Consider the following 27,331-nt stretch of genomic DNA (forward strand, 5'->3'; position numbering starts at 1 on the left):
TACACATACATATAGTTGTGTGTATATCTATATTGACATATAGTTTATATATATATATACACACACATATATATGCCTTTTTACAACTACAGCTATGAAATGAGCTCTTAAAGAAACAAGGTATAGAGGCAATTCCAAATGATACAACAGAACACAGAATCACAGTTCTAGAACAAAAGAAGTGACTTCAGAGGTCATCTAGTAAAAACCCATTTTACAGTTGAGGAAACTAGGGGCCAAGGAGGTTAAGTAAGCAACTAGGATAAGAAAGGAAACAACTGACTGAATAAACAATCTTTACATCAAGTATCGCTGATAAGGTCCTACTATCCAGAAAAACAAGTAACAAATATAGGACCAAAAGCCATTTATCAATAGGTAAATTGTCAAAAGATATATAGAGTGCTCAAAAGAACTACAAACTGTTAACAATCATATGAAAATGTTTCATATGGAAATCACAAATAATAAGAGAAATGCAAATCAAAACAAAGCTGAGGCGTTACCTCAAACATAGCAAACTGTCAAAGATTAAAAAAAAGATGGAAATAATCAATGTTAAAGAACTTGTAGAAAAACTAGTAAAGTAATACATTGGGGGAAGGGCTGTGAAATGGTTCAAACATTCTGTAGAGGAATTCAGAATTATGCAAACAGAGTGACTAAAACGTCCCTACCCTCTCACTTAAACATTCCTTGACAGACATATATTCCCAAAGCTGTCTATGACAGAAAGGCCCTACATACACCAAAAAATTTATAGCAGGAGTTTTTGTGGTAGCAAAGAACTAGAAACAAGTTAAAAGCTCATCCTTAAGTAAAGAATGGATAAAGAAATAATTGCACAGGAAAGTGCTGTAAGAAATGGTGAGTATGATGAATACAGAGAAACATCTAAATTAATGGAAATTTATTGGAAGAAATTAATGGAAATTAATGGAAGATTAAGGAAAACAATTACACTATGACTTTAACAATATAAATCAAAAGAACAAATAAATTAAATGTCATGAAATTATATAGATCAAGCTTTGCCACAACGAAAAGAGAAGACTTTATACCAAAGGTGTAGAACACTAATACTTGTTTGATATGTTGGTTAATAAATGTTTTTAGTTTTTGCCTCTTTGTACATTATTTTAAGGGATTGCTCCTTGGAGGGAGAAGGGAGAGTGATACAGTGGGGAATGTAGATATCGTAAAAACAAATTATATCATTAAAAATGTATTTTAACAAAAATACAAACCTTGAAGAATTATGTTTTCTCCCAAATATATTAAGCAGACAGTTAGATATCAATGTGCTGTTCCTTCAACTCTCTCCCCAAACCCTACAGTAGGCAGTGAAAAGCTAAGTTTCATTACACAAGTTTAAAATTGTCACTAATTTCAGAGTAGCTGAATCTGAATTAATAAGATTTTGCTATATTTACTTTCATCATTTTTTTCCACAGGAAGAACTGAGTTGGTCTTTTCTTACCAGTCAATTTCTGCATTAGCCTATTTTATATCTCATTTGGTTGGCACTTAAATCCTAATCGTACTAACAGGCTGCAAGGGATGATACTGTGTCTATTATGTTGGCATGTTTGTCATACATCTAAATTAAATTCTCTTCAATAAATTCAACTCTGAAATCCTTCAGTGACTACAAGTAAAGCTATATAATACTGTCTTTTAAAAAAAATTTTCTTTCTCTCGACAATAACTATAACTTTATTTGAGCTTACTCAAAAGTGGCATAATTTTCCAAATATAAAACTGATTCATTTTTACTTACAAATGACATGGGCAATGTTTAACTATTCAAAACCATGATAACAATGACAATAGCAGCAGCAGCTAGCATTTATATAGCCCTTGAAGCACTTGCCCAACCTGCAGCCTACAGGCACATCAAAGGATTCCCAGAGGCCTGTGAAAAACGTAGAGGAAAAATGTAAGCGGCCTATGGGCCACAGGCTGTGCAGCACCTGCACTATACAAATACTATTTCATTTTATCCTCACAACTCAGTATCATCCCTTGCAGTCTGTTAGCACGATTAGGATTTAAGTGCCAACCAAATGGGGAGTACAGAACAAGATACAAAGTAGGCTAATTATTACAATTATGCTCACTTTGCAGATTAAAAAACTAGGTCTAACCCTTGCTCTTTTGCCACCTAGGACAACTACCTTGGAATTTAAGTTTTGTCTGACAAATTTTTCCACTTTTAACTAATCCTCAAAAGAAACAATAGCAAATGTAATACTATGGCGATACTTTTTGTATTTCTCATATTTTGTGATACTGACACTAAAATGAATAAAATACTTAGTAAATGAAATAAGTTATTTACACAAATAGTTAAAATAACAATTAGAATATAAATGCAAAAAATCCATAAAACATATTATAAGGCTGCTAGGTGCTGATGTACAGAGGGCACTGCACTTAAGAGTCAGGAAGACCCAGGTTCAAATTCTGCTTCAGACACTAGCTGTGTGATCCTGGGCAAGGCATTAGACCTCTGTTTGCCTCAGTTTCCTCATCTGCAAAATAGGGTTAATAATAGTACCTACCTCCCAGAGTTGTGAAGATCAAAAGAAATTATATTTGTAAAGTACTTTGCAAACCTTAAAGTACTATGCAAATATGAGTAATTATTATTATTCAAAATTCATTTTTCTGTTGTAGCTCATAGAAGCTCTAAGAATCCTTAGTCAGATTCCTGTCCTCACAGAGGAATATCAGCTCTTGTAGCAAGGCTGCATCTCCCTCTCTGAGTTCTAAGGGTACCTAATCCCTTAAGAACCGGGATGATTCTTTAATGTCATTGGTTTCAACCCTCCATTGGTGTGCTTCCTCCCAATATTATCAGCTGAGAATTATTTTAGCCAGCTAATCTTAAACAGTAATTAGAAAAAGCTATATATTAAGATGGTAGAGCAAGAAAAGTTGGTACAAGATATTCCTGCGAAAATCCATACCATATTTTCCCAAAAGTACATGCACAGTACAGGAGAAACTGAACTCAAGCTGAGAGAACATATATAAAAAACGTGTAACTAACAATTCATGGCTTCTGCATGTACAGGTACTGAGTGGGAGCTGAGTGTGCACACAAAAGAAGCCACCTGCCTGTCAGTCTCTTTTTCTTCCTGGTGTTTCGTTATATAGGACAACTGTTAACAACTGTTTGGGAGGAAAGAGGAAGGACATTTGGACACATTCCTCCACTGTTGGCTTCATATCCTTCTGCATAAGGCACCTCAGTTTCTTTTGTATCTATTCTTTCTTGATCTTAGGTAAATGAGTATACTAAAAAGGGGAGGACCCATGCAATAGGGTAAATTCAGTATATCAAGGGGTCCTATCAGAGGTCCCACTGGCAAATGGAGTTGGTAGCAAATATCGTAAGAGCCAGTAACAATGGTCACCGGAGTAGCAGTGGTCAATGACACCAATGACAGAGAAAGTGCCTACAGACACGTGAAGAAACAGTTAAATGGGGAAAGTGTTGACTTTTGAGAGTGGGACCCTTGAAGAAAGTCAGTCTGGCCATGAACTCTAGAAAGGCAGACACTTAGGACCTAGCAGAAACTGTACCTGAGGAAAACTTGGTGAGGACATTGTGAAAGGTAAAAAGGACTCTCAGAGACAATTTGTTTGGAGGCAGTTCCTTGGCCACATATGTTCTCTCAATATGTACCTCACTACTATTGTGGTTCCAGTTTGGCAAAAGCAGAATGTGTCTCTAGTTTAGGGAGGGGAGGGGTAATGTTTTGTTTTGTTTTGTTTTTTTAACTATTTTTGTTGTACCATCTTAATAAACTGCCCTTGCTCAAACCTAATTGAGGCTACTCGTTTTTAATCAAGGAGAAACACACTGATGGAGACTTATGATCAGCAATACTAGAAACAACCCTAGAGCTATGTGAGTAGCAGTCAGTGACTCCCTTGTAAACTGGCCCACCAATGGGAATGGGAATTGAGGAAGTAGCTACATGTACATAGCACTTCCAGACAAACTGACTTTCCCTAGTAAAAGGAAGAGCCATGATTGAAACTCCAGTGCTCTTTGCGCAATACCAGACTGCTTCTTTTATTTTAGTAATCTTTTTTTTTTTTTTTTTGGTGAGGCAATTGGGGTTAAGTGACTTGCTCAGAGTCACACTGCTAGCAAGTGTTGTGTCTAAGGCTGCATTTGAACTCAGGTCCTCCTAACTCCAGGGCGGGTGCTCTATCCACTGTGCCACCTAGCTGACCCTTTTAGTAATCTTTTAATGACTATACAAGGTCCTTAGCATTTGCAAGCAAGTTTTTCTTTCTCAAGAATTTTTAAAAATATTTTTAGTTTTCAACATTCACTTCCGTAAGATTTTGAGTTCCAAATTTTCTGCCCTCCCTCTACCTCAAGACAGCGTGCAATTTGATATAAGCTCTACATATACATTCATATTAAACCTATTTTCACATTAGCCATGTTGTAAAGAAGAATTAGAACCAATGGGAGAAATCACAAAAAAGAAGAAACAAAAAAAGAGAGGGAGCAAATAATATGCTCCGATCTGCATTCAGACTCCATAGTTCTTTTTCTGGATGTGAATAGCATTTTCTGTCATGAGTCTTTTGGAGCTGTCTTAGATCCTTGCATTGCTAAGAACAGAGAAGTAAGAATTTTCTCCCACAACAGATCTACCCTCAAGCTCACTAATGCTTTCTACTTTTAATAAAAGTTATAACATCAGTAGTGTGGTATTGTACAAAATACACTGGCACTGCAGTCCGAACAGCCCAATTCAGATCCTAACATTTAACATGCCCAATGTGATACAGCAGAAGTCACTCATTCTCCCTTGCCATTTTCTCATCTGTGTAATATGGGTACTCAAGGCCGTCCTCCCCTAGTCTACTCTGGCTAAAGTACAACCATTGCAACAAGTATGAAACTGGGCCCTTTCTGGAAGTCCACATGTGCTCGGTCTCAGCACTGAATAACTTTCTGCTTTGGGGTGATCCAATAAATCCTTGGTTCTTGTGACAGCAACAGGGGTAGGGGTGTGTCTCAAAAAAAAAAAAAGGCTACTGAGCCAAGATGAGCTTTCCACTCAATAAAATTTAAATGGAGAGAAATTTTACTCTTTCTATTTTACCTTTCTCCAAAATAGGTCTTCCTGTAAAAGAAAGGAGAATAGAGGCTCTTGTTCTCCCTGACCAGCTATGATGATTGCTCACACATGGCAGTAGGCATGTTTTGCCTCAGTGAGTCTGAGCTTAGTTTTCTGGCCCTGGGATTCATTTTCTGCTTTGTATTTTTTTCCTGAGCATAGGTGACCAAACAGCAATCCTGAAAAGGGCATTCTAGTCTTGGAGACAAACTCATGAATTTGAGAGGTCAGCTGCTCCTATAGGTCAACAGCAGGAGCTGACTGGCAGCAGAAAGAATTTTTAGCAATTACTCCCTCCTCAGAGATGAACACTGACAGAAGAATGAATTCAAGCCCTGGCTTAAACTGTTGAAAGATGTGAATTTTGAGGAATTTGTTCAGGCAATGCAGAACTGAGGTGAAGGTGAAAAACCTATTCAACAACCCCACTATGTGTGTTTTAACTATCAGCCTCCTAGGAAAATAGGAATTGTGGATTATTATTTCATGTTTAAAATCTCCATCTATGTACAACTATAAGTCGTTCATATTCTAAGTGTTTCTTTGGTGTGGAAGAAATAAATAGCTGTTGTATATCTAATCTAATCATTCTTACCCACTGAACTACTTGGTTTCAACTCCATTATCATTTGTGCCTGCACTGGGTACTACACTTCCTACCTTCTCCCTTCTGAGCTTCCTTTTGTGTGTTGTTGTTCCCTGCCATATTGTAAGTTCCTTGAGGGCAGGGATTCTTTCTTACTTGTATCCCCAGCTCCCAGCACAAGAAAATTTATATGACTTTTTCCAACGTTCTAGAATGGGGGCATAAAGAGCCAAGGACAATAGAAAGAGGGTGCACAAACTCTCGAGAGGCCAGTTTCCCCTAGCACTGAGCTTGGCTAGAAGCCCCAGACTGGAGCTATTTAGTGTGAAAGGGTGCCCTAGCTCCCCTGGGAAACAGGAAGGGGTCATATTCAGGGTTCTCTGGGAAGATTTCTGAAACTACCCCCATCCCAGTATCCCTCCTCTCCTCTGAACCTATAGCTCTTAAGAGTATGTACTATTCACTTGACTTTTACGATCTACTGCCTTTCATTATTAGTCATTTTTATGTGGCAGCATTGTGTTACATACCAAAACTTTAAGGGCAAGTATATCTGAGGTGAGGACTAATCATACAACTGACAGACAAAGCCAAGAATGAGAGAGTTGAAAAGAATGAGCTGCAGTGCAAGGAAATTGAGAAAATAGTGACCTGCTTGATTAGTCAGTGTTTTTTCAGTCAAGAGTTTTTTTCTCTTCTTTCTCAATGTGTTGGTGAGATGGCGATAGCTAGTATCTTGCATCCTGTGCTGAACTCCTATAAACCTGTTATTTTGGAGATTGATAGTGATGGGTTCTAGTTGTGGCCAGCAATGTCTGAATGCTTGATTGCCACTCATGTTTTACATGCCTAGGTTCATGACTAATAAAGATGACAGCCATTACTCACAACACCTCCTAGAATGTCACAATATGTTAGCTGACTAGATTGTAAGCTCCTTGAGAGTAGAAACACACACATATGCATGTATGTATGTGTGTATGTGTATATATGTATATAATCCTCCCTCATAATCCCTAAAATTGTTATTGATATAGACACTCAGATATCCAGTGATTGCCTGTTATACAGTAGAACCACATATGTACAGTTATCCCTTCCACATTGCAGGGCTTAGGGGCAGAGGGACTATAGGTGCAGCACTCTCATGATCTGGAAAATATGCATAAAATTTTTGGTCCTCCCTTCATACCAGCGAAGAACTCTGAATTTTTCTTTTTCTTTTATGGGGTCTTTACAGCACCTTATTGTAAAATCTGGGTTATTATATAATACTATACATATTTTCATGTATTACTGAGTTTCTAAACTTTTTCTGTGTCATCTGATGGCCTTCATGTATAGTCTGCAGCTTCCACAAAACTCCCAAAAAATTCTATTTAATTTTTTATGTTGACCCGTGATACATCAAAACCACTGATGGGAAAAGTTGCAATGTGGAAGGGATAACTGTATTTATTCCTTTTTTCCCCCTCAAAATGGAGTCATCCTTCTGATTTGCCTAGTTCTGTCGGAGGTATTGATATTTTTTAGTCACTCATGAAGAACTCTTTGTATTCTCTAACTTTTCCCTCACCACTCACATTATCTAATTAGTTACCTAGAATATTAAGTCTACTACCATAATATTTGTGAGTGATCAAGCTCCTTGAGGATTGCTATGTCTTAAATATGTTTGTATCTCCTTCCCTTCAGTACGTAGCATAGTGTTCTGTTATCTATGTTTATCAAATACATGGACTATCCCACAGAGGCAAAATACCTATAAAATTAAAAAGGTTATGATTTAACATAGTAATAGTATAAAGAAATAATAAAAATATTTAATATTATAGTAGTCACATTACTCATTTACCTTGACCCTTTAAAACATCCTATCCTATAAGGTGAAATAAAGCATATGTCATGACAAACTACAGCATAAATCAAGTGACTATCAGATAAGTCTCAGTTTCAACAGTTAAAATTTTAGACATAGGTAAGCTGTCTATACTACAAACATAAAAAGTATTTGTTAAATTCAAATTAAAATGGCAGCTCTGATTAAGAACTGAGTCACAAAGACTAAAGAATCAGAAGGTAAAAAACAATTTCACTGGCCAAAATATTTAAAAAGTTATCAAACTATTTTCATAGGTTTTCTTCTCACAAGTAGGAAACATTTCAAAATCAGGAAAAAAAATTTTTGTATCTTTGAAAGAAGATTTGAAAAGGCAGACACAGCTTTAGCATACCATGACAAAAAATAGATTTCAACCCAGAGACTGACACTATGTTTTTAATCATTAATAATAATAATTATTATAGCTAGTATTTATATGGTTTATATAATATGATTTATACATTAAAGTTTACAAAACACTTTATTTATATTATCTTATTTGATCCTCACAACAACCCTAGCAGGTAGGTACTATTATTTTTCTCATTTTAGAGACAGGGAAACTGAGGCTGAGAAAACTTGCCCAAAGTATCTGAGGCTGTATTTGAACTCAGGTCTTCCTGATTTCTGATCCCAAGTTCATCCAGCCATTTATCCACTATGCCTTCTAGCTCCCTCAAAGCAAGACAGCTATCAAGTCTCATAAAAGTGTAAACTTAAAAGGATTTCAAAAATCCTTAGGAAAAAAGTCTAAAATTACAAAGAGCAGTAGGTTACCATTTTAGCTACCAGGCCATTTATTGCCATCAATAGAATTGAGCCCGAGGACACAACTGTGCTACATTTGGATAAGACCTTCCACACAAAAGGTCATCATAACTTATTTTGTGGTGCAATTGCGCACCATTTTCAATATGATTTTCTAAATCCTAAACTATGAGTAATGACAGATATAGAGGGTATGCCGATATATTTTTTATGTCGTATAGCAAACACCAGATAGATATTCACTCAACTACTAGATGCTAATTTGTAGGATTAATACTCCTGCCATTTTGAGATGAAAAAAAAAAAGCCAACTTGAAAATAATTGGGGAAATAAATATTTTTTCTCTCCTTACAAATAAGTATGTAAATTTCTGGAATTTGTTTTAACTATCAATATAAAACATACACACATATTTCATTCAAATATTTAAGCAAAGTATAGCTTAATATATATACAACAAAGAATGTCTCCATGCCTGAAGTCAGATAATTTTTTAAAAATTAAAAACTACATTGAAGCCCTTGCTGATAGAAATGTGTAAGAAAATACTTTCTACTGCAGGTAGGAGAGATTTATTATCTAAACAATTTCATTTTTCTGAGTCATTTTTTTCTTCAAGTTTTTCTGCCCTGCTTTATTTTTTTAAGCATCTCTTCAAATTTGATCCCATACTTCTCACCAAAGCACAATTTCTCACCGACTTCAGTAAAAATTTTGTTTTTGTAACATGGATAGGTCAGAGTATTTAAAACATCAATCACAGCCCAAGGGAGAACTGTGACTGCATTTCAAACAGACTGGAGACTAGACCAGAAAACTGTCTCAGAAAAGCAAACCTGGGTTCTGAGAACGCAGTTCAGAGCAATAACAGCATTCCACTAATGAAATGGGTATATCAGAAGTTTGTATCTTGGGCTTAAAGTTGAGATCAGAAGAGAGAGTGTTCTTCCTCATCCCATTTTGCTCTAATATCAATCCAATTGAAAAAGCTTGTAGGGGTGGGGAACCTGCAGCATCATGTGGCGACATGTGGCCCTCTAGGTCCTCAAATGCAACTCTTTAAATGAATCCAAACTTCACAGAACAAATCTCCTTAATAAAAGGATTTGTTCTATAAAACTTGGACTCAGTCAAAGGGCTGCACCCAAGAACCTAGAAGGCCACATGTGGTCTTGAGGCCACAGGTTCCCCACCTCTGATCCTTCTTGCCTGTTAGCTTACAAGGCTGTCACTAGCATGGTCAGAAATAAGACATTATTCTATAGAACAAAGGAAAACGTAATTTTGCCCAAATTTATCTGGGTACCAAGGGCATTCCTCTTTCTAGGATGCCAACTAATAGGATACCCTGCCTGTTTTAATTTAATCCTCCCCTATGCTTCCTTTTTTTCATGCCACCTTAAGACATGTCATTTTTTCAAGATTCTAATAGATTTTTAAAAATGTTCTTTAAGTGTCTAGGTGTTTTCTAGACATGGGATAAATAAAAAAAACTCAAATAAGATACATAAGGAACACATTAGAAAATAAGGTTTTTGAGGGATAGGGCTAAAATAACTTGGCTTAGCTAATAAAAGGCTGAAGCACATCTTTTAAGTATAAAAGTGCTATATTTTAAGAAAAGCAATGTGAAAAGAGTTATTACAGAGAAGATGGTCAGCAATTTTGTCTCTGTTGAGGACAAAGAAGAAAAAATGTTTAAACTGAAGCATTGAGCATTTATATTAGATGTGAAAAAGAGATGCGGGTCGGGGTTATCTTTGTTGTGATGTTACTCAACTTTAAAACCCATTCTTTCTGAAATGAGGTTCTTTTCCAACTATGATAGTTTCAATGCCATCTTTCCTAAAAGCCCAGGGCATAAACTAAATGATATCTTACAGTCTCTTCCTACACGATAATTTTGTGATGTATGTAAGTACAGTACTATTTAACATGCACACAGCATAATATTTTAGTATTATCAACTACAATATATTAGTATTTTTCAAAGACATTACTGGAAAATTTTTTAAAGAGGGTATACAGTGGCATAGTCATGAAAGGGTCCAAGTCCCCTGTATAATTGCCATTGGCAGAGCTCCAAGTATCCATACTAAATGTCAACAATCTTCTTGACTAAGTCCTTGATTTGCATTAGGTGAAGGCCACAGTGCTTTTTCTGGCTCTAAGCATTTAATCACAAATGCACAAACTTCTCTACTGGACTTAGTATCTCAGTCCTACATAAACTATCAAAATCCAAAATTTTCAATAAGCAGAAAATAGGAAAGGATTTAGTTCACTTTCAACTATGCCACCTCAAAATTACATGAACTCATTTTAGATTTAATTATCGAGTAAAACATTGTTCTAAATGCTCTACTTTTAAAAAGATAACTTGACTAAAAAGTACAATCTATTTTCATGAGAATAAGTATTGCAATTAAAATGTAAAAAACATACAGAATTGATTTACCGATTCAAAAAATACAAGTAATTTTTGAACTCCTAAAAGAACTTTTAAGGCTTAGATTAAGTTCTTCAGTGTAATGACCTAATAACAGTAAAATCACAGTATGATTTTTCTTATAATAACAGAAAAATACACACATATATTAAAATTTATACATCTTTTAAGTCTGTGGTCCACATTCTATCAAAAGCCCTCTTGGCTTTTTTATATATGGCATTTAAAATAATTCGTAGGAAGGTTGCAAAGTGCTTTTCCCACAAAAATCCCAAGAGACTGATCATACAAGTAACACGGACATTTTACAGATGAGGACCCTTAATTCAGAAAAATTAAATAATTTGCCCAAGGTTATATAACTAGTATCTGTGGAGCCCAAGATTTCAACTCGGGTCTCATGACTCCTAATTCTATCACTTTCTATGACATGTTTCCTCTTTTCCAATGTTTAATCATGTATTTTTCATTGTTATGTTAAAAAATAAACTTCTAAAGAGTTCTATTCTGAGGCATCTGCATCAGCTATTGGTGAGGGTCACAACATCATCTAATCAAAGCATTGACTACAGTATTTTCTTTTTTGTTTTCCCAAATCACCAAAATACTATAGGATGTGTTTTCTCCATCTACTGTTGTTTTTTTTTTTTTAAATATAATCACTTCTTAGTTGATAATCTGTGGATAAATGAAGCCCTTAGATTGAAGCCGGCTATAATAATTTTAAAATAATTATATATATAATTATTTAAAACATACATATATATCTTATATCTATGTATACAAACATACATGGCTATTTTCAAATCTGTTGATTTTCCTTATTTTAATACTTCAAGGTACTGAAATTTTGTCGATGTAGTCCTCCTTCCATTGATGCTTATCACAACCCCTCTATGAGTCATATTTCAAATCTCGATTGCATAGGATAATAGATGAAGAGCTGCAGGGGACCTCAGAGACATTCCAGCCCAACTCCTCTAATTTTACATAACAGGAAATTGATACTCAGGTGACTTAAATGACTTACCCGATTGTAAGTAGCAGAGCTATGATTCAAACTCAGATTCTCTGACTTCAAATCCAACATTTTTTCCTACTGAGCCATGATTTACTCTTAGCCTCTATGGCTAACCTTCTGACTTAGGATGATCCCCAGAATACAGGTAAACAGCCCTTCACTGGGGCCATATTCAGTATCCTTTTGGACTGTTACAATTTACCAGGTCATATGCCCTAGTGGTCATGAGGCCATGATCACATCCACTGAAATATAAAGTATTGGAGTACAGTGGAAAGGTTACTAATTAAAAGGCACAAAAATGTATGGCAATCCATGACCAAATTCAGAAACCATCCAAAGTACATTAGACCAAGCATTCCAAACTTTCCTAATCAGTGCACAGGTGTTTCTTTTCTCCCTCTTGACTTGTTCCCTATGTAAAGTTTATTGTAAATGTTTATTCTCTAGATTTTGTTTTTGTCTTTGTGAAGGTTTGCATGTTGCCTGAGTGGTCTGTGTAAACAGGAACTTATCTAGTTTGTGACAATTACATGCTGCACTTGGAGTTAAGAGACCTGGTTTCTAATGCCACTTCTACTGTTAGCTTCAAGACCATGGGAGTCACTTTATCTTTCTGGTTCTTTATAAAACAGGATATTCATATTAAAACTATCTAGCTCCCAGGGTAGTAGTGGGGAAAGTATTGTGTAAACTCTAAAGAGTCATATAAATGTGTACTATTATTAATACTTTTCAAACATTAATTGGGGTCATTGACTGAAAGCAGTACCAAGCTAGAAGGGGTAAGGAAAGGACTACCAATGGTATCATCAGAATCTCAAAACTCAACATAAGCCTATTTCTGCATAGCCAAGTAATATGATACTCATAGATTTATTTCTTCAGCGACAGTAAGAATATTTTTTACATTGTATCATTAATTTTATAACAAAATTAAAATGTTTAAGAAGTGACTGCTTCTCTAAAAATAAACACAGTAATATGTTTTCTGAACATTTATGGATGGAGCTGGCTCCAAATATTCACTTGCAACAATTAAAGATACTGTATCAGTAATACTCATTGTGCCAACAATAATCCCCATAATTTAATTCCATAAAACCCTGAACATGGGCTGTGACAAGTCATTGACATTTCCATAAAGATGGTCCTAAGCATGTTTTTTTCCATTAATTTTTAGGGGCAAATTTATAGGGATAAAAAAAACAGAACAAACCTGCTCGCTATTTTGCTTAACAATACTAAGAAAACCTCAAACTTTAAGTCTTTTTTTTTAAAAGCTGTTTTCCATTTCCGTCTATCACAACATATCAAGAGAGATGATCTCTCATTTTGTCCCAGACTTCAAAACACCCCCTCAAATAGGGCCTTAAGTAAAACAAGTCAAGGACTTTAAGAAATTTAAAAATCACGTTGGAACAACCTTTGACATCACAGCTGACATCACTGCATGTCACTTTCGTTTCCAGCTTCAGGGGGTCTCCCCGGGATAGTTAAATGTTGCTTGCAGACAGAATAAGGGGGGGAGGGTGGGAGCGGGGAGGAGATCAAGCATGAGAAGGGCAGATAAACTAGACAAGTGATGGAGAGGAAACATGAGCATGAAAAAACCAGTGGCGCCTTTGACCTTCCAAAACCTCAACAACTTTGAAGGTTTGCAGGGCTTGCGGGGGGAGGGGTAAATTTAAGGTGACGTCTTTTGGATGGTCTCCTATTTGGGGGAGGAGAGCAGTCGTCTCACACAACCCATTGGGGAAAGGAAGGGTGGGCGGGCTCGCCACCCGCCTCTCTGCGGGGGGGGTCGGGGGAAGGGGACACTCTGGCCCTCAGTTGGGGGGGGGGGGGGAATCAAGGAAGCCAGAGGCCAGAATAAATCTCATGTTCTGGCCTCCACAGACAGATGCATGACTCCGGGACACTCAGATCACCCCTCACCTCACCAGGTGACCCAGACAGTCCTTGACAGTAACCAGCAGGGTCTCACACCTGCGAAAACAACCAGCACATGGCGGGGGAGGGAAGAGGCGGCGGAAAGCAGCTGTACCTGGAGGACACCCACATACCTATCATGGTCACAGGGCAGGTGGTGGCTCTAAGCACAGGCGAAGGGAGCTTAACATTCGCACAGAGGCCTGCCCCGAGGCCCCGCGCTTGCCTCTCACAACCAGCGTTTCCAGCTTTAAAGCCCTCAGATCCCTCCTCCCTCTTGTCCCCGCCCTTGCTCCCACCTTTCCCTACCCCGCCCCCTGAAGATGCGGGGGGAGGGGGGGGTGAAGAAGGAGGTAATGCGCACGCGCAGATCTCCACACACCTCCCTGAGGCCTTCTGGGAGGTGTAGTGCGGAAACTGCTGCTCATTTTCTAATCCGCCCGTCCTCGCCCCGCCCCCGCCCCGAGGCCTTTCGCCACCTCCTGGCCTCAAATGTCTACGTCACTGGGAGATTGTTCCGCAGCCATGTTGATACGTTGCCTAGCAACCTCGCTGAGCCCCTTTGGAAGCCTGTTGCTGCTGCAGAATACGGTCCTGCCCCCTTTCTGCTCCTCCCCTCCCCCAAACTCCTTCTTCACCTTGGAGCTGCCAAACAGCTGGAACTAGGCGCAAACCCGGGCAGGACCTGGAGGGTTTAATTTATTACCATAACAGTGCCGTTTTTACTCTCCATAACCCCACTCCGGCTGTGTCCCTCCCTCCTTCCCCTCCACCTCCCAGTCATTCGTAAAGCACTGGATGTGGGAACAAGACATTTCCTAGGAAGATGGTGGCAGAAAAAGAGACCCTGAACCTAAATAAAAGTCCAGAGAAGATGATGAAGAGGACCAAACTACAGCCGCAACAGCCATTCCCGGTGCACCAGCCGCACTCCCTGGTTTCTGACGGCTTCACTGTCAAAGCCATGATGAAAAATTCAGTCGTAAGTGATATCTCCTCAATTCAATGCACTCACTCCGAATCAGGCAGGGTACACGAAGATACAGGTGGACAGACTGTCGTTATCCGGGAAGGTTTTGTGCCCATCATCCTGCGATGATTTAACAATAAAAATAACGTTTTGATTTATAAGCACCCTCCAGAGATCTCAACTGATAGTTTCCAGGCCTCTCAACATCCTCCAGCTGCTGCTGGCCTCAGAAAGATTTCCTTTCCCTGCCCCAACCCGACCCCAAATTCAAGGTCTTTCACTTCATGAATTATGAGTTTTACGTGAATCTCTTGTAAAACTGTCAAATCGACATAAATTCATTCAACTGATAAAATAATACTAAAAACAGAACATTTTAGACTGTCTAAACCTTTTTCTCCATTAAATATGATGTTTCACTGAAGTACAAGATATTTCAACAATTATTTCCTAATACACCTTTAAAAGCCCAGCCCCCTCCAAAGTCTCCTAAAATCTGACCTTCCAACTAGCGTTAATCAAATTTAAGTCTGCCTATTGGTGTAATCAAAATGTAATTTATAATACTATGTTTGTCCTCTTTAGAAATAAAATAATATTAAGAGCAAAAAAGGGAGAATATGGTAGGAAGGGAATGTAATAAAACAAAGTACATGTATGACTTCTTTACATAAGTTTAATTAATAAATTATACTTTTCTTTGATAAATGGTTTTGAATTTAGTATAACAAACTAAATTTGCCAAATAATTGGGAATTGAACATTAAGTAACTAAAACAGCTTTCGAAGTTGTATAACTTAAACTGGTAGAATCTGAGTAGTTATATTGGAATATCTTTCCTCTAATGTCACATTAAACCCATATATTTATGTGTATCTATGTATACCATACTCACACAATAAGTCTATGAAATGGCTACCTTTTGGACAAGACTATTATGATGTTATACATAGTGTCTCATTCAGAATGTGTGTGTGTATGTGTTTCTTGGAGTTTGAGAAAACAAAACATTTCTGTTTACAAAAACCTTATTCTTTTTGTTATAGTTCAAGCAAAAGTTAAACTTAAAGCCAAAGGATTCTCATATATCACCAACATACAGTTCAGAATTTGTTCCAATTAAGAAGATAATTTATTTTTCTTGTTTACTTGAATTTTATGACTGTATAAAACATTTTTTATTCTTCTCTTTAATGCAATTATTTTATGCTCATTAAAAAGGCATAATTAATAATACCAACCTATATTTTCCAATATACTTAGACCTTTTGTTATTTAGCATAACCTCACCTAAAGAGTCTGTGGCCTAGTAAAGTCACAGTTGTTGAAAGCAATACATTTCAGATATATACAAATATACCATACATATATGTTATATATGTTATATACAAATATACCATACATACATAATATAAATATAAATTATTTAAATAGTAAATCCATATAATTCTTATAATTTCTTAACTTCCACGAAACTTTTTAGTTGTTCCTGAACAGCAAATATCCCCATGGCTTCTTCGAAACTCTTTATTATACTTTGAGTAAGACGATGCAATGTCTTAAACTCAAATGATATGCCTTTAATCCATTATTCTGTAATATTTGCCTGAAAGTAGGGATGGGAGGAAAAATATGCCATGTAAATAAAATAGATGATTTCATATTTTTTCTTCTTTCCACCTAAGCCACTACATATCACTATGGCATATGTATAGATACCCTGGAATAGCAGTTAGTCTCAGGTAGATACTGCAGGATACAGCAAGGTTCTAGTCTTATGATAAGTCTCCATTTCCTTTCTAGATGAATGAAAATGGTGTCAGATCAATATTCAGGGAGAGCAAGGAGAAAGAAAAATAACTTCCCAGCTTCTCTTTTATGTATAGGAAATATCTTAACTCTTGACATGTCAGTGATGTTTTCCTAATGTCTTCCCTTCCCAGGGAAACTAAGATAGTGATTGGTAAGAACACAAGACATCATTTGTTAACTCCGCTCACATACCTATGTTGTGGAATCTTTGAGAATTGTAATTAGGTGAGGGAACAGAGAAGTGGAAAAAAAATAAGAAAAAGTCTTACTCTTATTTGACTTTGCAAATTTACTTTACCTCATAGAGTTAAGAACCTGCTCTCATGGCCTTGATTAAACTGTGAAAAAATGTTTCTTCTATGACATTGTATAGCCACATATATATAGGACTTACTGTAGAAAATCAAAATTCTATTATATCAATTCTGTTTTCATCAAAACTATTCTCCATGCTTACATAAACAAGTCTCAGAAAGATTTTATAGAGAGTCAAAGGCAAGTGTATGTGTTAGTGGTCACTGATTTCTGCTCTATCATACTTTCCTACTAGGAAAAAAAAAAGCTTTTCTTTGGCAAATCTCCCAATTTGATGCCTGAGGGATTTAAAAATTGTTGTTTCCATTATATATTTTTGGTTAGGTTCGAGCACAATTCCACCTTCATCCTCATCAGTGCCAATGTTATTTTCTTACATGGAATATCAATGAATTCTGGGGTAAAAGTTCAAACTTTGGGGTTCCACTATCATCATCAGTGAAAATAAAACCATAAAAATTCCAGAAGATTTCTTTCATTTGCAACTATTTGCTATTGTCTGATACTAAATGCAGTTGTTGTCAAGATGATCTAGTTTAGGTGAATCCTAGGAAATGCTCTCCAGAGATTAATTTTCTCCTCAATTGTTTTCACCACTTAATGAGATTACTTATAATACTTCTATCTTCCTCCTCCATAATAGTTTGTAAATGAACTTGTAACCTAAATATGTGTTGCTATGTTCCTCCACTTGGCAGGGAGATTACATGTTGATTGAGTAAGATTTCTGGTTCCTTTTGACCTCCTTATTATGAGAACTATTTTATTTCACTTATATTTTTTAAGGAATGGTATCTTTACTTTTGGAGGAAATTGGCTTTTTCATACTTTTGGTACTGAGAATTTGTTTAAATTGTTTAGACTGAAATATATTCTCACTTTTATCACTTTTTCTGATTTGAATTATACACAGATGAGTTTCAAAAAATAATATATTTTGTTTTAATGCTAGATATATTTTTCAAGTAGTAATAACAAACCCGGTGTATAATAAATTCCCTGAAAAATTGTGTTTACTGATCTGTTAACAGAAAGAGGGTAAATATTCTTTAACTTTGATGATATTGGCATAAACCATTTATTCAACTGAAATTTTAGTGCCTCTCAATAGTGACTTGTTGACAACATTGTTGAAGTTATTTTATATGTATATATATATATACACACACACATAAAAATATAAATACCTATGTATATACATATATATTTCTTGGCTCTAATTCACTATCACTTTCTACAACTCTTCTGATTTTTTCTGAATTCTTTATATTTATCATACCTTATGGGGTATATTCCCTTGTATTAATATAATATTTTGTTTTCAGTTTTTTATATTCATAAGAACTGCTAAAGACATTTTTGTACCCCTACATCTTTTTCTAGGTGCCAGACTCCTTGTGGCCTAGTTACAGTATTACAATCTATGGGTCAAAAGGTCTGAATAATTTAGTAACTTTTCACATATTATCTTAAATTGTTTTCCAGAATGGTCAAGCTAATTCACATCTCTAACACTGAATTAGCATTATTGACGTCTTAAAAGTAGCAGTTAGGTGGCACAGTGGGTAGAGTGCCAGACCTGGAGTAAGGAAGACCTCAATTCAAATCAGGCCACAGATACCTACTAGCTGTGTGACTCTGGTCAAATCCCTTAATCCTATTTGCCTCAGTTTCCTCCTTTATGAAATGAGCTGGAGGAGGAAATAACAAACCACTCCAGCATCTCTGCCCAAGAAAACCTCAAATGGAGTCATGAAGCATTGGACATGACTAAAACAACAACTTCTTAAAAGTCATTCTACCAATATTTTTCCGTCCTTTTAAATTTTTTCACCAATAAGGCCAAGGTAACATGTTAGGGTTATTATAATTTGCATTCCTCTATTTTTGATTTTTAATATTATGTCCATGTGACTATTGATCAATTGAATTTCTCTTTTTAAATGAAGCTAAAATGGGTTCTTCTATCTGTGCTGAGATCAGCAGTTATGTATGGTGCTGTACTTTGTGCTCTAACCTTTAAAACAAGTTGCTTGTAAAATATTTGGCAATACTTAGAGAAAAAGCAAGTCAATCTGCTGTTGACAGGCTCCATAGATTGGCATTAGAGCTTCTCTCTTTCTCTCTATTTTGGCTAATCACACTGTGTAGAGAAGTTTCTTTCAGTTTTTTTTTCCCCTCTCATCAGTGTGGCCAAAGACTAAGTCTTACTGGCCTAATGTAGATAAATATAGAAGATAATTCTGAAATACTAGACAGTAAACATAATTTGCTTTGATATAAGGAAGATTTAATATCGAATAATCATCTCCCAAGTAATCATAAGCATCTTTGGCATATCTTAAGCCACGTTATTCCTTGAAACCCAATATTCTGTAATTTAAAAACTAAAATGATACTTTGAAGCATCTTTACTGTTGTCTAGAAACAAGCTCCTGCTGTTAACTCCTTTTTTTTAAGTTTCTAGGCCCATATTATTAACTATTACAGTAGCTTTTTTTAAACCTCACACTTAGAATAATAGACTGTAAGACTCAAAATACTTTCCCACTCAATTCTACAAAATCCCATTCAGATAGGGTTGTTCCTTTTTGGTTTCATGGCAGTAATAATCAGGAAAAATAGTTGAGGAATGGACCAGGATTTTGCCAAGAATCAACATAAAATAATTTACCATGTACATGGTGTTAATCACTCTAAGGTATATAATGGGTGCAGCTTTCTATATAAAATAAATGCATGTAACAAGAAAAAAATAATTTCTCTTTTTTAAAAGTTTGTTAATATTCTTTGACCATATGTTTATTAGGGAATAGCCTTTATCTTTGGTTTTTCAGTCAATTAAAATATATATTTTGGATACAGTATTTTTATCAAAGGCATTAAATGCAAATATTTTCCAAATATGTGTCTTTTCTCCTGATAATAATCACTTTGATTTTGTGTTAAAACACTTTTGGTTTTATTTAATCAAGATTGTATTTTATCTTTTTATGATTTCTTTTGTCCTTGCCTGGTTATGAATTTTTACTGAATCCTTAACTGTAATAGATGTAAGCTTCTGTTCTCTAAATTTTTATGCTAAGATTTTCTGTATTTGGGTTTTTTATCCACTTGAAATTTATTATTCTATGTATTTTTGTTAATTTTTCCTGGACTTTGTTTTTCTAGTCTTGCCAGCTATTCTTTTAGGAGACCATTAATGTCTTAAGATTTGTTGTATATTAGATTACTGGATGCATTTCTTTCTGGGATCTCAGTCTAGGTTTTCTTTATTTAGACTATTCCAATAATATCCTCTACTTCTTATAATCTAGTATCAGAGTCAACTTAACATCTCTGTTAACATCTCCATTTTCTAATATGTAAAATGGGATTGTTGAACTAAATAATGTGTAAGGTCTGCTCCAATTTTAAACCTTTATTAATTCCATAACCTTAATGTTAAGTAATGTTAGACAGTGGCTACCTACTCTATTTATTGATACCTCCAACTAAAAAAAAAACTAATGAAATATGCTGCATAAAACAATCATTTGATAATCATATATCACTGTTTCTGAGCTTCATAAATAACAATTAAAAGGACAATTGGGTTTTAGGGCTGGCAGAGCTAAGAATCAAAATCCTAGAGAGGGGTGACCTGAGGTACATGATGATCTGGCCAAGTTGGCCAGTCCAGTAAATAAGCAGCTGCTATAAATTAAGTGATACATCACTGAAAGTAATAAGAAAATTCCTTTTTTAAAGATACCATGCCCAAAGCTTTCAGAAACTTTATCAGTAGCATACGAATCACTGAAAACACATGATGTAACAAAAAGGCTGAATAACATGTTTCAAGACTAAATGAGGTCAACACCTAGGTCAACAAACTGGTTAACAAAATTGTAATCCCAGAACAAGTATAAAAGTAGTGATTTTGAAAAGCAAAGAAGAGATAACCAAAATTGAAGAGAAATAATTGGGCATATAAACAAAATTAAATATCTTAAAATTAAAAAGAATTAAACCATTAAGTGATTAAATTAAGAAGAGTGCATCCCTCATTTATTTTAACATGATAGTAATTTAGGAATAAAATGACTTTCCTTTAATATGATTAAAACTATTTATACTCAAGAGCTAACAAATTACCAAATTACCAAAATTAAAAATGAGGAGAAATTCATAAGTAATGGAGAGGTAATAAAAGATGAATGAGAAGTCAATCTGCCCAATTATGTGAAATTAAATTACATGGATGAATCTGTACAAAAAAATTCAGTAGATTAACAAAACAAGAAATAGAGAATCTAAAAAATTCAGTTTTAGAAAGAGAATTTAAACAGACTATACATGTGACAAGTGGCAAAACCAAGGTGTGAATCCAGGTTCTATGATGCTATATGCAGTATTCTTCCCACTGTGCCATGGGTTATTCAGTTTATATTTACCAATAGTCATATTCTTACCTTTTTCTATTCTACAAATGTAACTGAATTTCAGTTTTTAAAAATGTGACTTATTCTCCTTCTCCCCACTTTTTTGGCCTTCATTGGTATGGGAGACTCCTGGTGAGGAAGCTTCTTCTTGCCATTGAGATCTGTGCATCTCTTCCAATACTTAAATTTTTAGAGTTGCCTAGGGCACTGAGTTGTTAAATGGTTTGTTTAAGGTTTTGTGGTTCAGTCATGTCCGACGCTGACCCCATGAACCATACTGTCCAGGGAGTTTCCTTGACAAAGATACTGGAATGATTTGCAATTTCCTTCTCCAGAGGATTAAAACAAACAGGATTAAGTGACTTGCCTGGGTCATAAAGCTAATAAGTGACTGAGGCCACATTTGACCTGAGGTCTTTCTGACTCCAGGTTCAGTGATCTATCCACTATACCACCTAGCTGCCTCCTATGCTTAGCCAATGTGTGTTAGAGGTGAGAACTGATCCTACATCATCCTGATTCAAAGGCTGTCTCTCCACCCCATTATACCATACTGCCTTTCCATTTTCTCTTACCCAAATTAGAAAGAGTAAACAAATAGATTGATTTCTGGTTCTCTAATATTAAAGATATTTACAATTTTTAAATTATTTATAAAATGATGAGATTGTCAGTTTTAGCATTTTATAAATTCTTTTCTACATGAAAAATTTAGAGTGCAAATGAATGCTTTGCTCCCATTGCCCACTTACAACTGCTAGAAGGCTTGTTTTGAATGTACAGAAAAACTAGGCTATATTTAATGATGTTTTCTTTTCCAAGTCAAAGGTCAGTGTTGTTACTTTTCAAAATGGAGTAAATTGCTAGATTGTTATCGTTTACTTTGGCTAAAAGCATTTTCTGAACGTCTCCTAGGCAGCTGAATTGAGATCTGAATTAACTACATTAAAAAAAAAAAAGAATTTAAAAAATGATTTTAACAAAGGTCTTTAGGCCCAAAGTCATACAAATTGTTGTCTGACCCAATAGTATGTTGGAACAATATTTTAAACCTTCATAGATTTTCATTACTGAGTCAAACAGTAAATGGTTTATCTCTCTGATACTTTCAGGAGAAGCATTTCTACCTAAACTGAATTAGCTTATCTACTGAAAGGTGAACTAAAAAACTACTCACCTACAGAGGAGGGGGACAGGTGGGGGCACAGGGTAACAAGGTATATATATATATATATGTATATATATATGTGTGTGTGTGTGTATGCACATATGTATATGTGTATATATATATATGTATGTGTATATATGTGTATGTATATATACATATATATCTGATAATTGTTTCAGGAGTTCTGAAAAGAGATCTTTTCTGGCTGGAGTGAACAGGGATGCAGTTTCATGAAAAAAAATGACATTTAAACTAGACCTTGAAGGATGATTAAGATAGGTACAGGCAAAGTTGACAATGGAGGGCATTTCAAGTGTATGTGGAGGTGGGGTTAGAAAAGAACAAGCCACTTACTGGGAATTGTGAGTTGTACAATTTGGCTTGACTCTAGTTGTAGAATAGTGAAAGATAAGCGAAAAAAAGCAAGTTATTTATGTTATGCAAGTAGCAGAAAGAGCACAGTATTTGAAGTCAGAAGACTCCAATTTTAATATGCTCTGATACTTACTACCTGTGTGAATCTTGGGCAAGTTTTTCTACCTTATTGAGCCTCAGTTTCTTCATTAATAAAATAAAAGGATTGGGCTACATGACGTTTAAGGGCCTTTGAAGCTCTTATTCCTGTGATTATAGGTTTTTACTTTATTTTGGCTGTGGGGAGCCATTGAAGTTTTGTTATACATACATATGTATATATGTATAATACACATGTATTTATATGTATATATGTGTGTGTGTATATATGTATATATACAGGGTGAGATGCACATATACCCACATATACATACATATATACATATGTGTATGTACATTTATTTAGCAAGGGAGTGATATTAATATATTATTTTAGGAGAGTTATCTGGTAGAGGTATGCAGAATGTAATGGAGGTAAGAGACATTGGAGGCAAGCAGTCTACTGAAAAGGATATTGTAATAAACTAGGCATGAGGTTAATAATAGCTTAAGATAGTGTGAAGGTAGAAAATGGAAAGAAAAGGGTAGATTGAATGAAAGAGATTGTGAAGTAACAAATGGCAGGATATGGTAAATGATTAAGTATGAAAGACAAAGAAGTAAAATAAAAGATTAATCTGAAATTTCAATCTTGGTTGTCTAGGAGGGTGGTGGTACTGTTTATTCACATAAATATGAAAGTCATTGGGAGAATTGTCTTGGATAGGGCTGGAGAATTGAGGAGGATAATGAAGACTTTAGTTTTAAACATGCTAAATTTGAGATACCAATGAAATATCCAGGTGAAAATGTCCAGTAGACAGTTTAATAGAGCTTGGAAGAGGCCAGAATTTAAGAAATCATCCAGATGGAGATACTCTTTAAAGCTGAGGGTGAGAACATTGAGGGATGTTTGGAAAGAAGAAAAGAATCAAGAGAGAAGCCTAGGCCATTCTTCCTCAGAGATCTATTATGCACACAGTGACCAAAGGATTTCCTGCACTCTCCTTCTCATATACACTGGTTCATTATTAACTCTAGTGCAAAGGAAAATTTGTCAGCCTTACATTTAACACCCGCCAAACCCTGGATCCAATCTTCTTTTCCAGCTTTATTTCCTATTTCCCTTCAGACATGACTCTTTTCCACATCTAGAATGAAATCCCTTCTCAACTCCTCAGACTTTTTTCCTCCAAAGTTCAGTCCTGATTCCAGTCTCCCTCCCAGTTAATATAGTTCTCTCCCTCCTTGAATTACTTTGTATTCACTATTTTATGTGCTTATATTACCCTAGCATAAGGGTGCTTAACCTTTTATGCGTCATTCTCTGGTATGGGAAAGGCTGTAGACCTGTTCTCAGAATAATGTTTTTAAATGCATAAAATAAAAGATATAAGATTACAAAGGAAACCACCAAAGATTAGCAAAAATGAAGATGTGATTTTTTTTCCCATCCAATTTCACAAACTACTAAAATATGTGTCCTGTATACCCCAGGTTAAGAACTCTTGTGGTAGTAGAATGTAAATTTTTTGAGAGCAGGAACCATCTTATTTTTGTCATTGTATTGAAGCGCTTTGCATAAAATAGGCTCTCAATATTTGTTAAATTAAAATGATAATACACTTGGGGGGAAAAGATGGAGAAGAAAAAGAAATGACATCAAAGGAGATAAGAGGATAAATGGGATAGTATAGGGTCATAGAAATCAAAAGCAAAATGACTTTCAAGGAGGAAGAAGAGGCAGTCAACAGTGTCAAAGGCTGTTAAGGAGGATAGACTGAAAAAAAGTAACTGGCAGCCTTTACTAGATCACTAATTGCATGTTTCTGCTTTAGGAAGAGGAGATAATTGTCTTTATGCAAAATATTTTTATCTCATATGCATTTTCTCTTAAGTATGGTATATTTCATTATTGGTAGACTGCTTTACTCTTCTCATCTTTGTACTTTTACCCTAGTGTTGTTAAATGTATCTCTGAAAAATGGACATTTTGAATTTTAAAAGCACTTTATTTCGATAAATTATGCTAAATAGGAGATGCCATTTTACATATCAATTGCCAATTAATTCTTTATTATTGATTAATTAAAGCTTATGAAATAGGTGGCTTTCTATTCCAATTCCCATTCCAGGTCTTATTAAAACATATGATATTTCCAAGTATCTTAGTGGGAGGTGGAAGGGAACAAAGCATTAAATTCTTAAGAATAAAAATAAACAAAGGACTACAAATTTCTTCTTGTCTTTCTGTCCCCATAAATGGGTATTGTGTATCTTTGTGTTTTTGTATTCCCAAGACTATTGCTTATGTATATGTACATGTGTGCATACATGTGTATACCTGTGTGTACACACATGTGTATACACACATGTACATATACATGCACATATCTTTTACGAAAGGCAGTGAATGGAAGTCAAGAGTTAATAGTACAGATAACTCCCACCTCTGACTCTCCTGCCTCTTTATCATAAGCAAATTACTTAACTTTTCAGCGTCCCCCAAGACACACTTTGTAAGTTGTAGATAGGTTGCTGATCTGTACTGATGGAGTGAATATCCTTACTAGGAATTTCTTGCACCAATGAGATCATATTTTCAAGTCAAAGAAAAAAATATGTATATGTGTATCTGTATGCATGTGTTATTAACTCTAGTACAAAGGAAAACTTATCAGCCTTATATTTAACACCCACCAAACCCTGGATCCATATACACATATATGTGTGTACACACACACACACGTATATCTAAACATATACGTACACACACATACATGTGTGTATATGGATCCATATATATGCACACACATACATACATATATACACTTATACACATATATGCATACATGCATACTGTATATATATCCATATATATATAAGAAATTTTAAACACATGAACTAGGATGAATAAAGACATAAGGGTAAGAAATTAAACAATGAATAATAGGATTTTACACCTATAAAAAGGGAGAAAAGGCACTGCTATCTTTCAACAGGCCAATTCAACAGACATTTACTGACTACCTATAATGTAAAAGGCATTGTTAGGTGCTGAGGAAGATGTAAACATTAGGCATGCTCTGTACCCTGAAATATCTTACAGTTTAATAGAATAAGAACCACCATAACAAACCACCACCACAACAACAATAACAACAAAAACCAAAAATAGCAACTATGCTACAAATTAGAATATGGTCATTTTATATACTTATGTATTTATCATTTGTATAATAGACATATCTATGTATGCTTCTTTACTATTCATAATAAATTAGAGGGCTAATAACTGTAATTTGGTGTTTTCTTATACGTGGTAACAATGAAATGGCAGAAGTTTTTTAAAGCCAGTCTTTATAAGACCTAAATTTGAAGCATCGATGAATGCCCCTTAAAGATATCAAGTCTTTTTAATGTTTTGTTCTTCTTTCTTCTCTTACTCCTTAATCTTGCTTCAAAAACAAAATCTGTTTCTATAGCTAAAGAAAGGATCAAATTAGGTAAACCTTGAAAATACTTTGAAAAACTGTAAAGCACTATACACATGGAAAGGGTTTTGTGAGCCTGTGTGTGCATACACAGGTGTGCTGCTAAGCTTGGAAACTTTGCTTTCTGTACTTGTACAACTGGCTTTTGGAACATAAGAGTAAATCTTTATTTCAGTTCTTCAGGGATTCATGATTTGTCAGTAAAAGTTCCTCTTCTATTGACGCATGTAACACTGGCCCTCAAACATTTTAGTCTCGTGATTGTGTTACACTATTAAAAATTGAGCTTTTTTCATGTTGGTTCTCTACACACACAGAGAGAGATAATAGATTGATATTTACCATATTAGAAGTTAATGTTACCATTAATATTACCATATTATTACCATTCTAATATTACCATATTAGAAGTTTAATATTATTGTGAACATAATTTTGACTGCATGGATCCCTTAAAAGTGTCTTAAGAATCCCCAGGGGACCCTGGACCACCTTTTGAGAACTGTTGGTACATAGCAATTTCTAGATGATGTAGGTTACTCCTTGGTCCAAAATGACTTAACGATGACAGTAACAGCTAGCATTTATATAGTGCCTACTATGTGACAGATACTATGTTAAGCCTTTACAAATGTTATCTCATTTGATTTTCATAGCAATCCTGGGAGGTAGATGCTATTATTACCCCCTTTTTACAGAAAAGAAAACTGAGGCAGAGATTAAGTGACTTGCCCAAGGTCACATGGTCCAAAGCCTAGGCTAAGTACCTAGATGTGGAATTGACCTCAGATATTCCTGACTCCAGGCCAAGCACTCTATCTATTGCACCACCTAACTGTCTCTAGAGATAGATGACTCAGATATAATAAAGTTGCTTTGACTGACAAAAAAAATCATCACAA

General features: G+C 35.3%; 2 protein-coding genes across 4 annotated transcripts in view; one reads left to right on the forward strand and one right to left on the reverse strand.

Annotated features, from left to right (window-relative positions):
* The window catches only part of LOC114031409 (E3 ubiquitin-protein ligase parkin-like), a 1,828,862-nt gene extending 1,814,872 nt beyond the window's left edge, over positions 1-13,990 (reverse strand). The window contains exon 1 of the mRNA XM_027846472.1: positions 13,927-13,990. Within this exon, the coding sequence (XP_027702273.1) occupies positions 13,927-13,933 (7 nt within the window). The 5' untranslated portion in view covers positions 13,934-13,990. The remainder of the gene's footprint in view (positions 1-13,926) is intronic.
* A 455-nt stretch (positions 13,991-14,445) lies between these two features.
* The window catches only part of LOC114031480 (parkin coregulated gene protein homolog), a 623,375-nt gene continuing 610,489 nt past the window's right edge, over positions 14,446-27,331 (forward strand). For all 3 annotated transcript variants that reach the window (XM_027846566.1, XM_027846568.1, XM_027846567.1), the window contains exon 1: positions 14,446-14,774. In XM_027846566.1, the coding sequence (XP_027702367.1) occupies positions 14,619-14,774 (156 nt within the window). In that variant the 5' untranslated portion in view covers positions 14,446-14,618. The remainder of the gene's footprint in view (positions 14,775-27,331) is intronic.

The sequence above is a fragment of the Vombatus ursinus genome, unplaced genomic scaffold, assembly GCF_900497805.2.
Source record: "Vombatus ursinus unplaced genomic scaffold, bare-nosed wombat genome assembly UNPS02015175.1, whole genome shotgun sequence".
NCBI classification, from domain to species: domain Eukaryota; kingdom Metazoa; phylum Chordata; class Mammalia; order Diprotodontia; family Vombatidae; genus Vombatus; species Vombatus ursinus.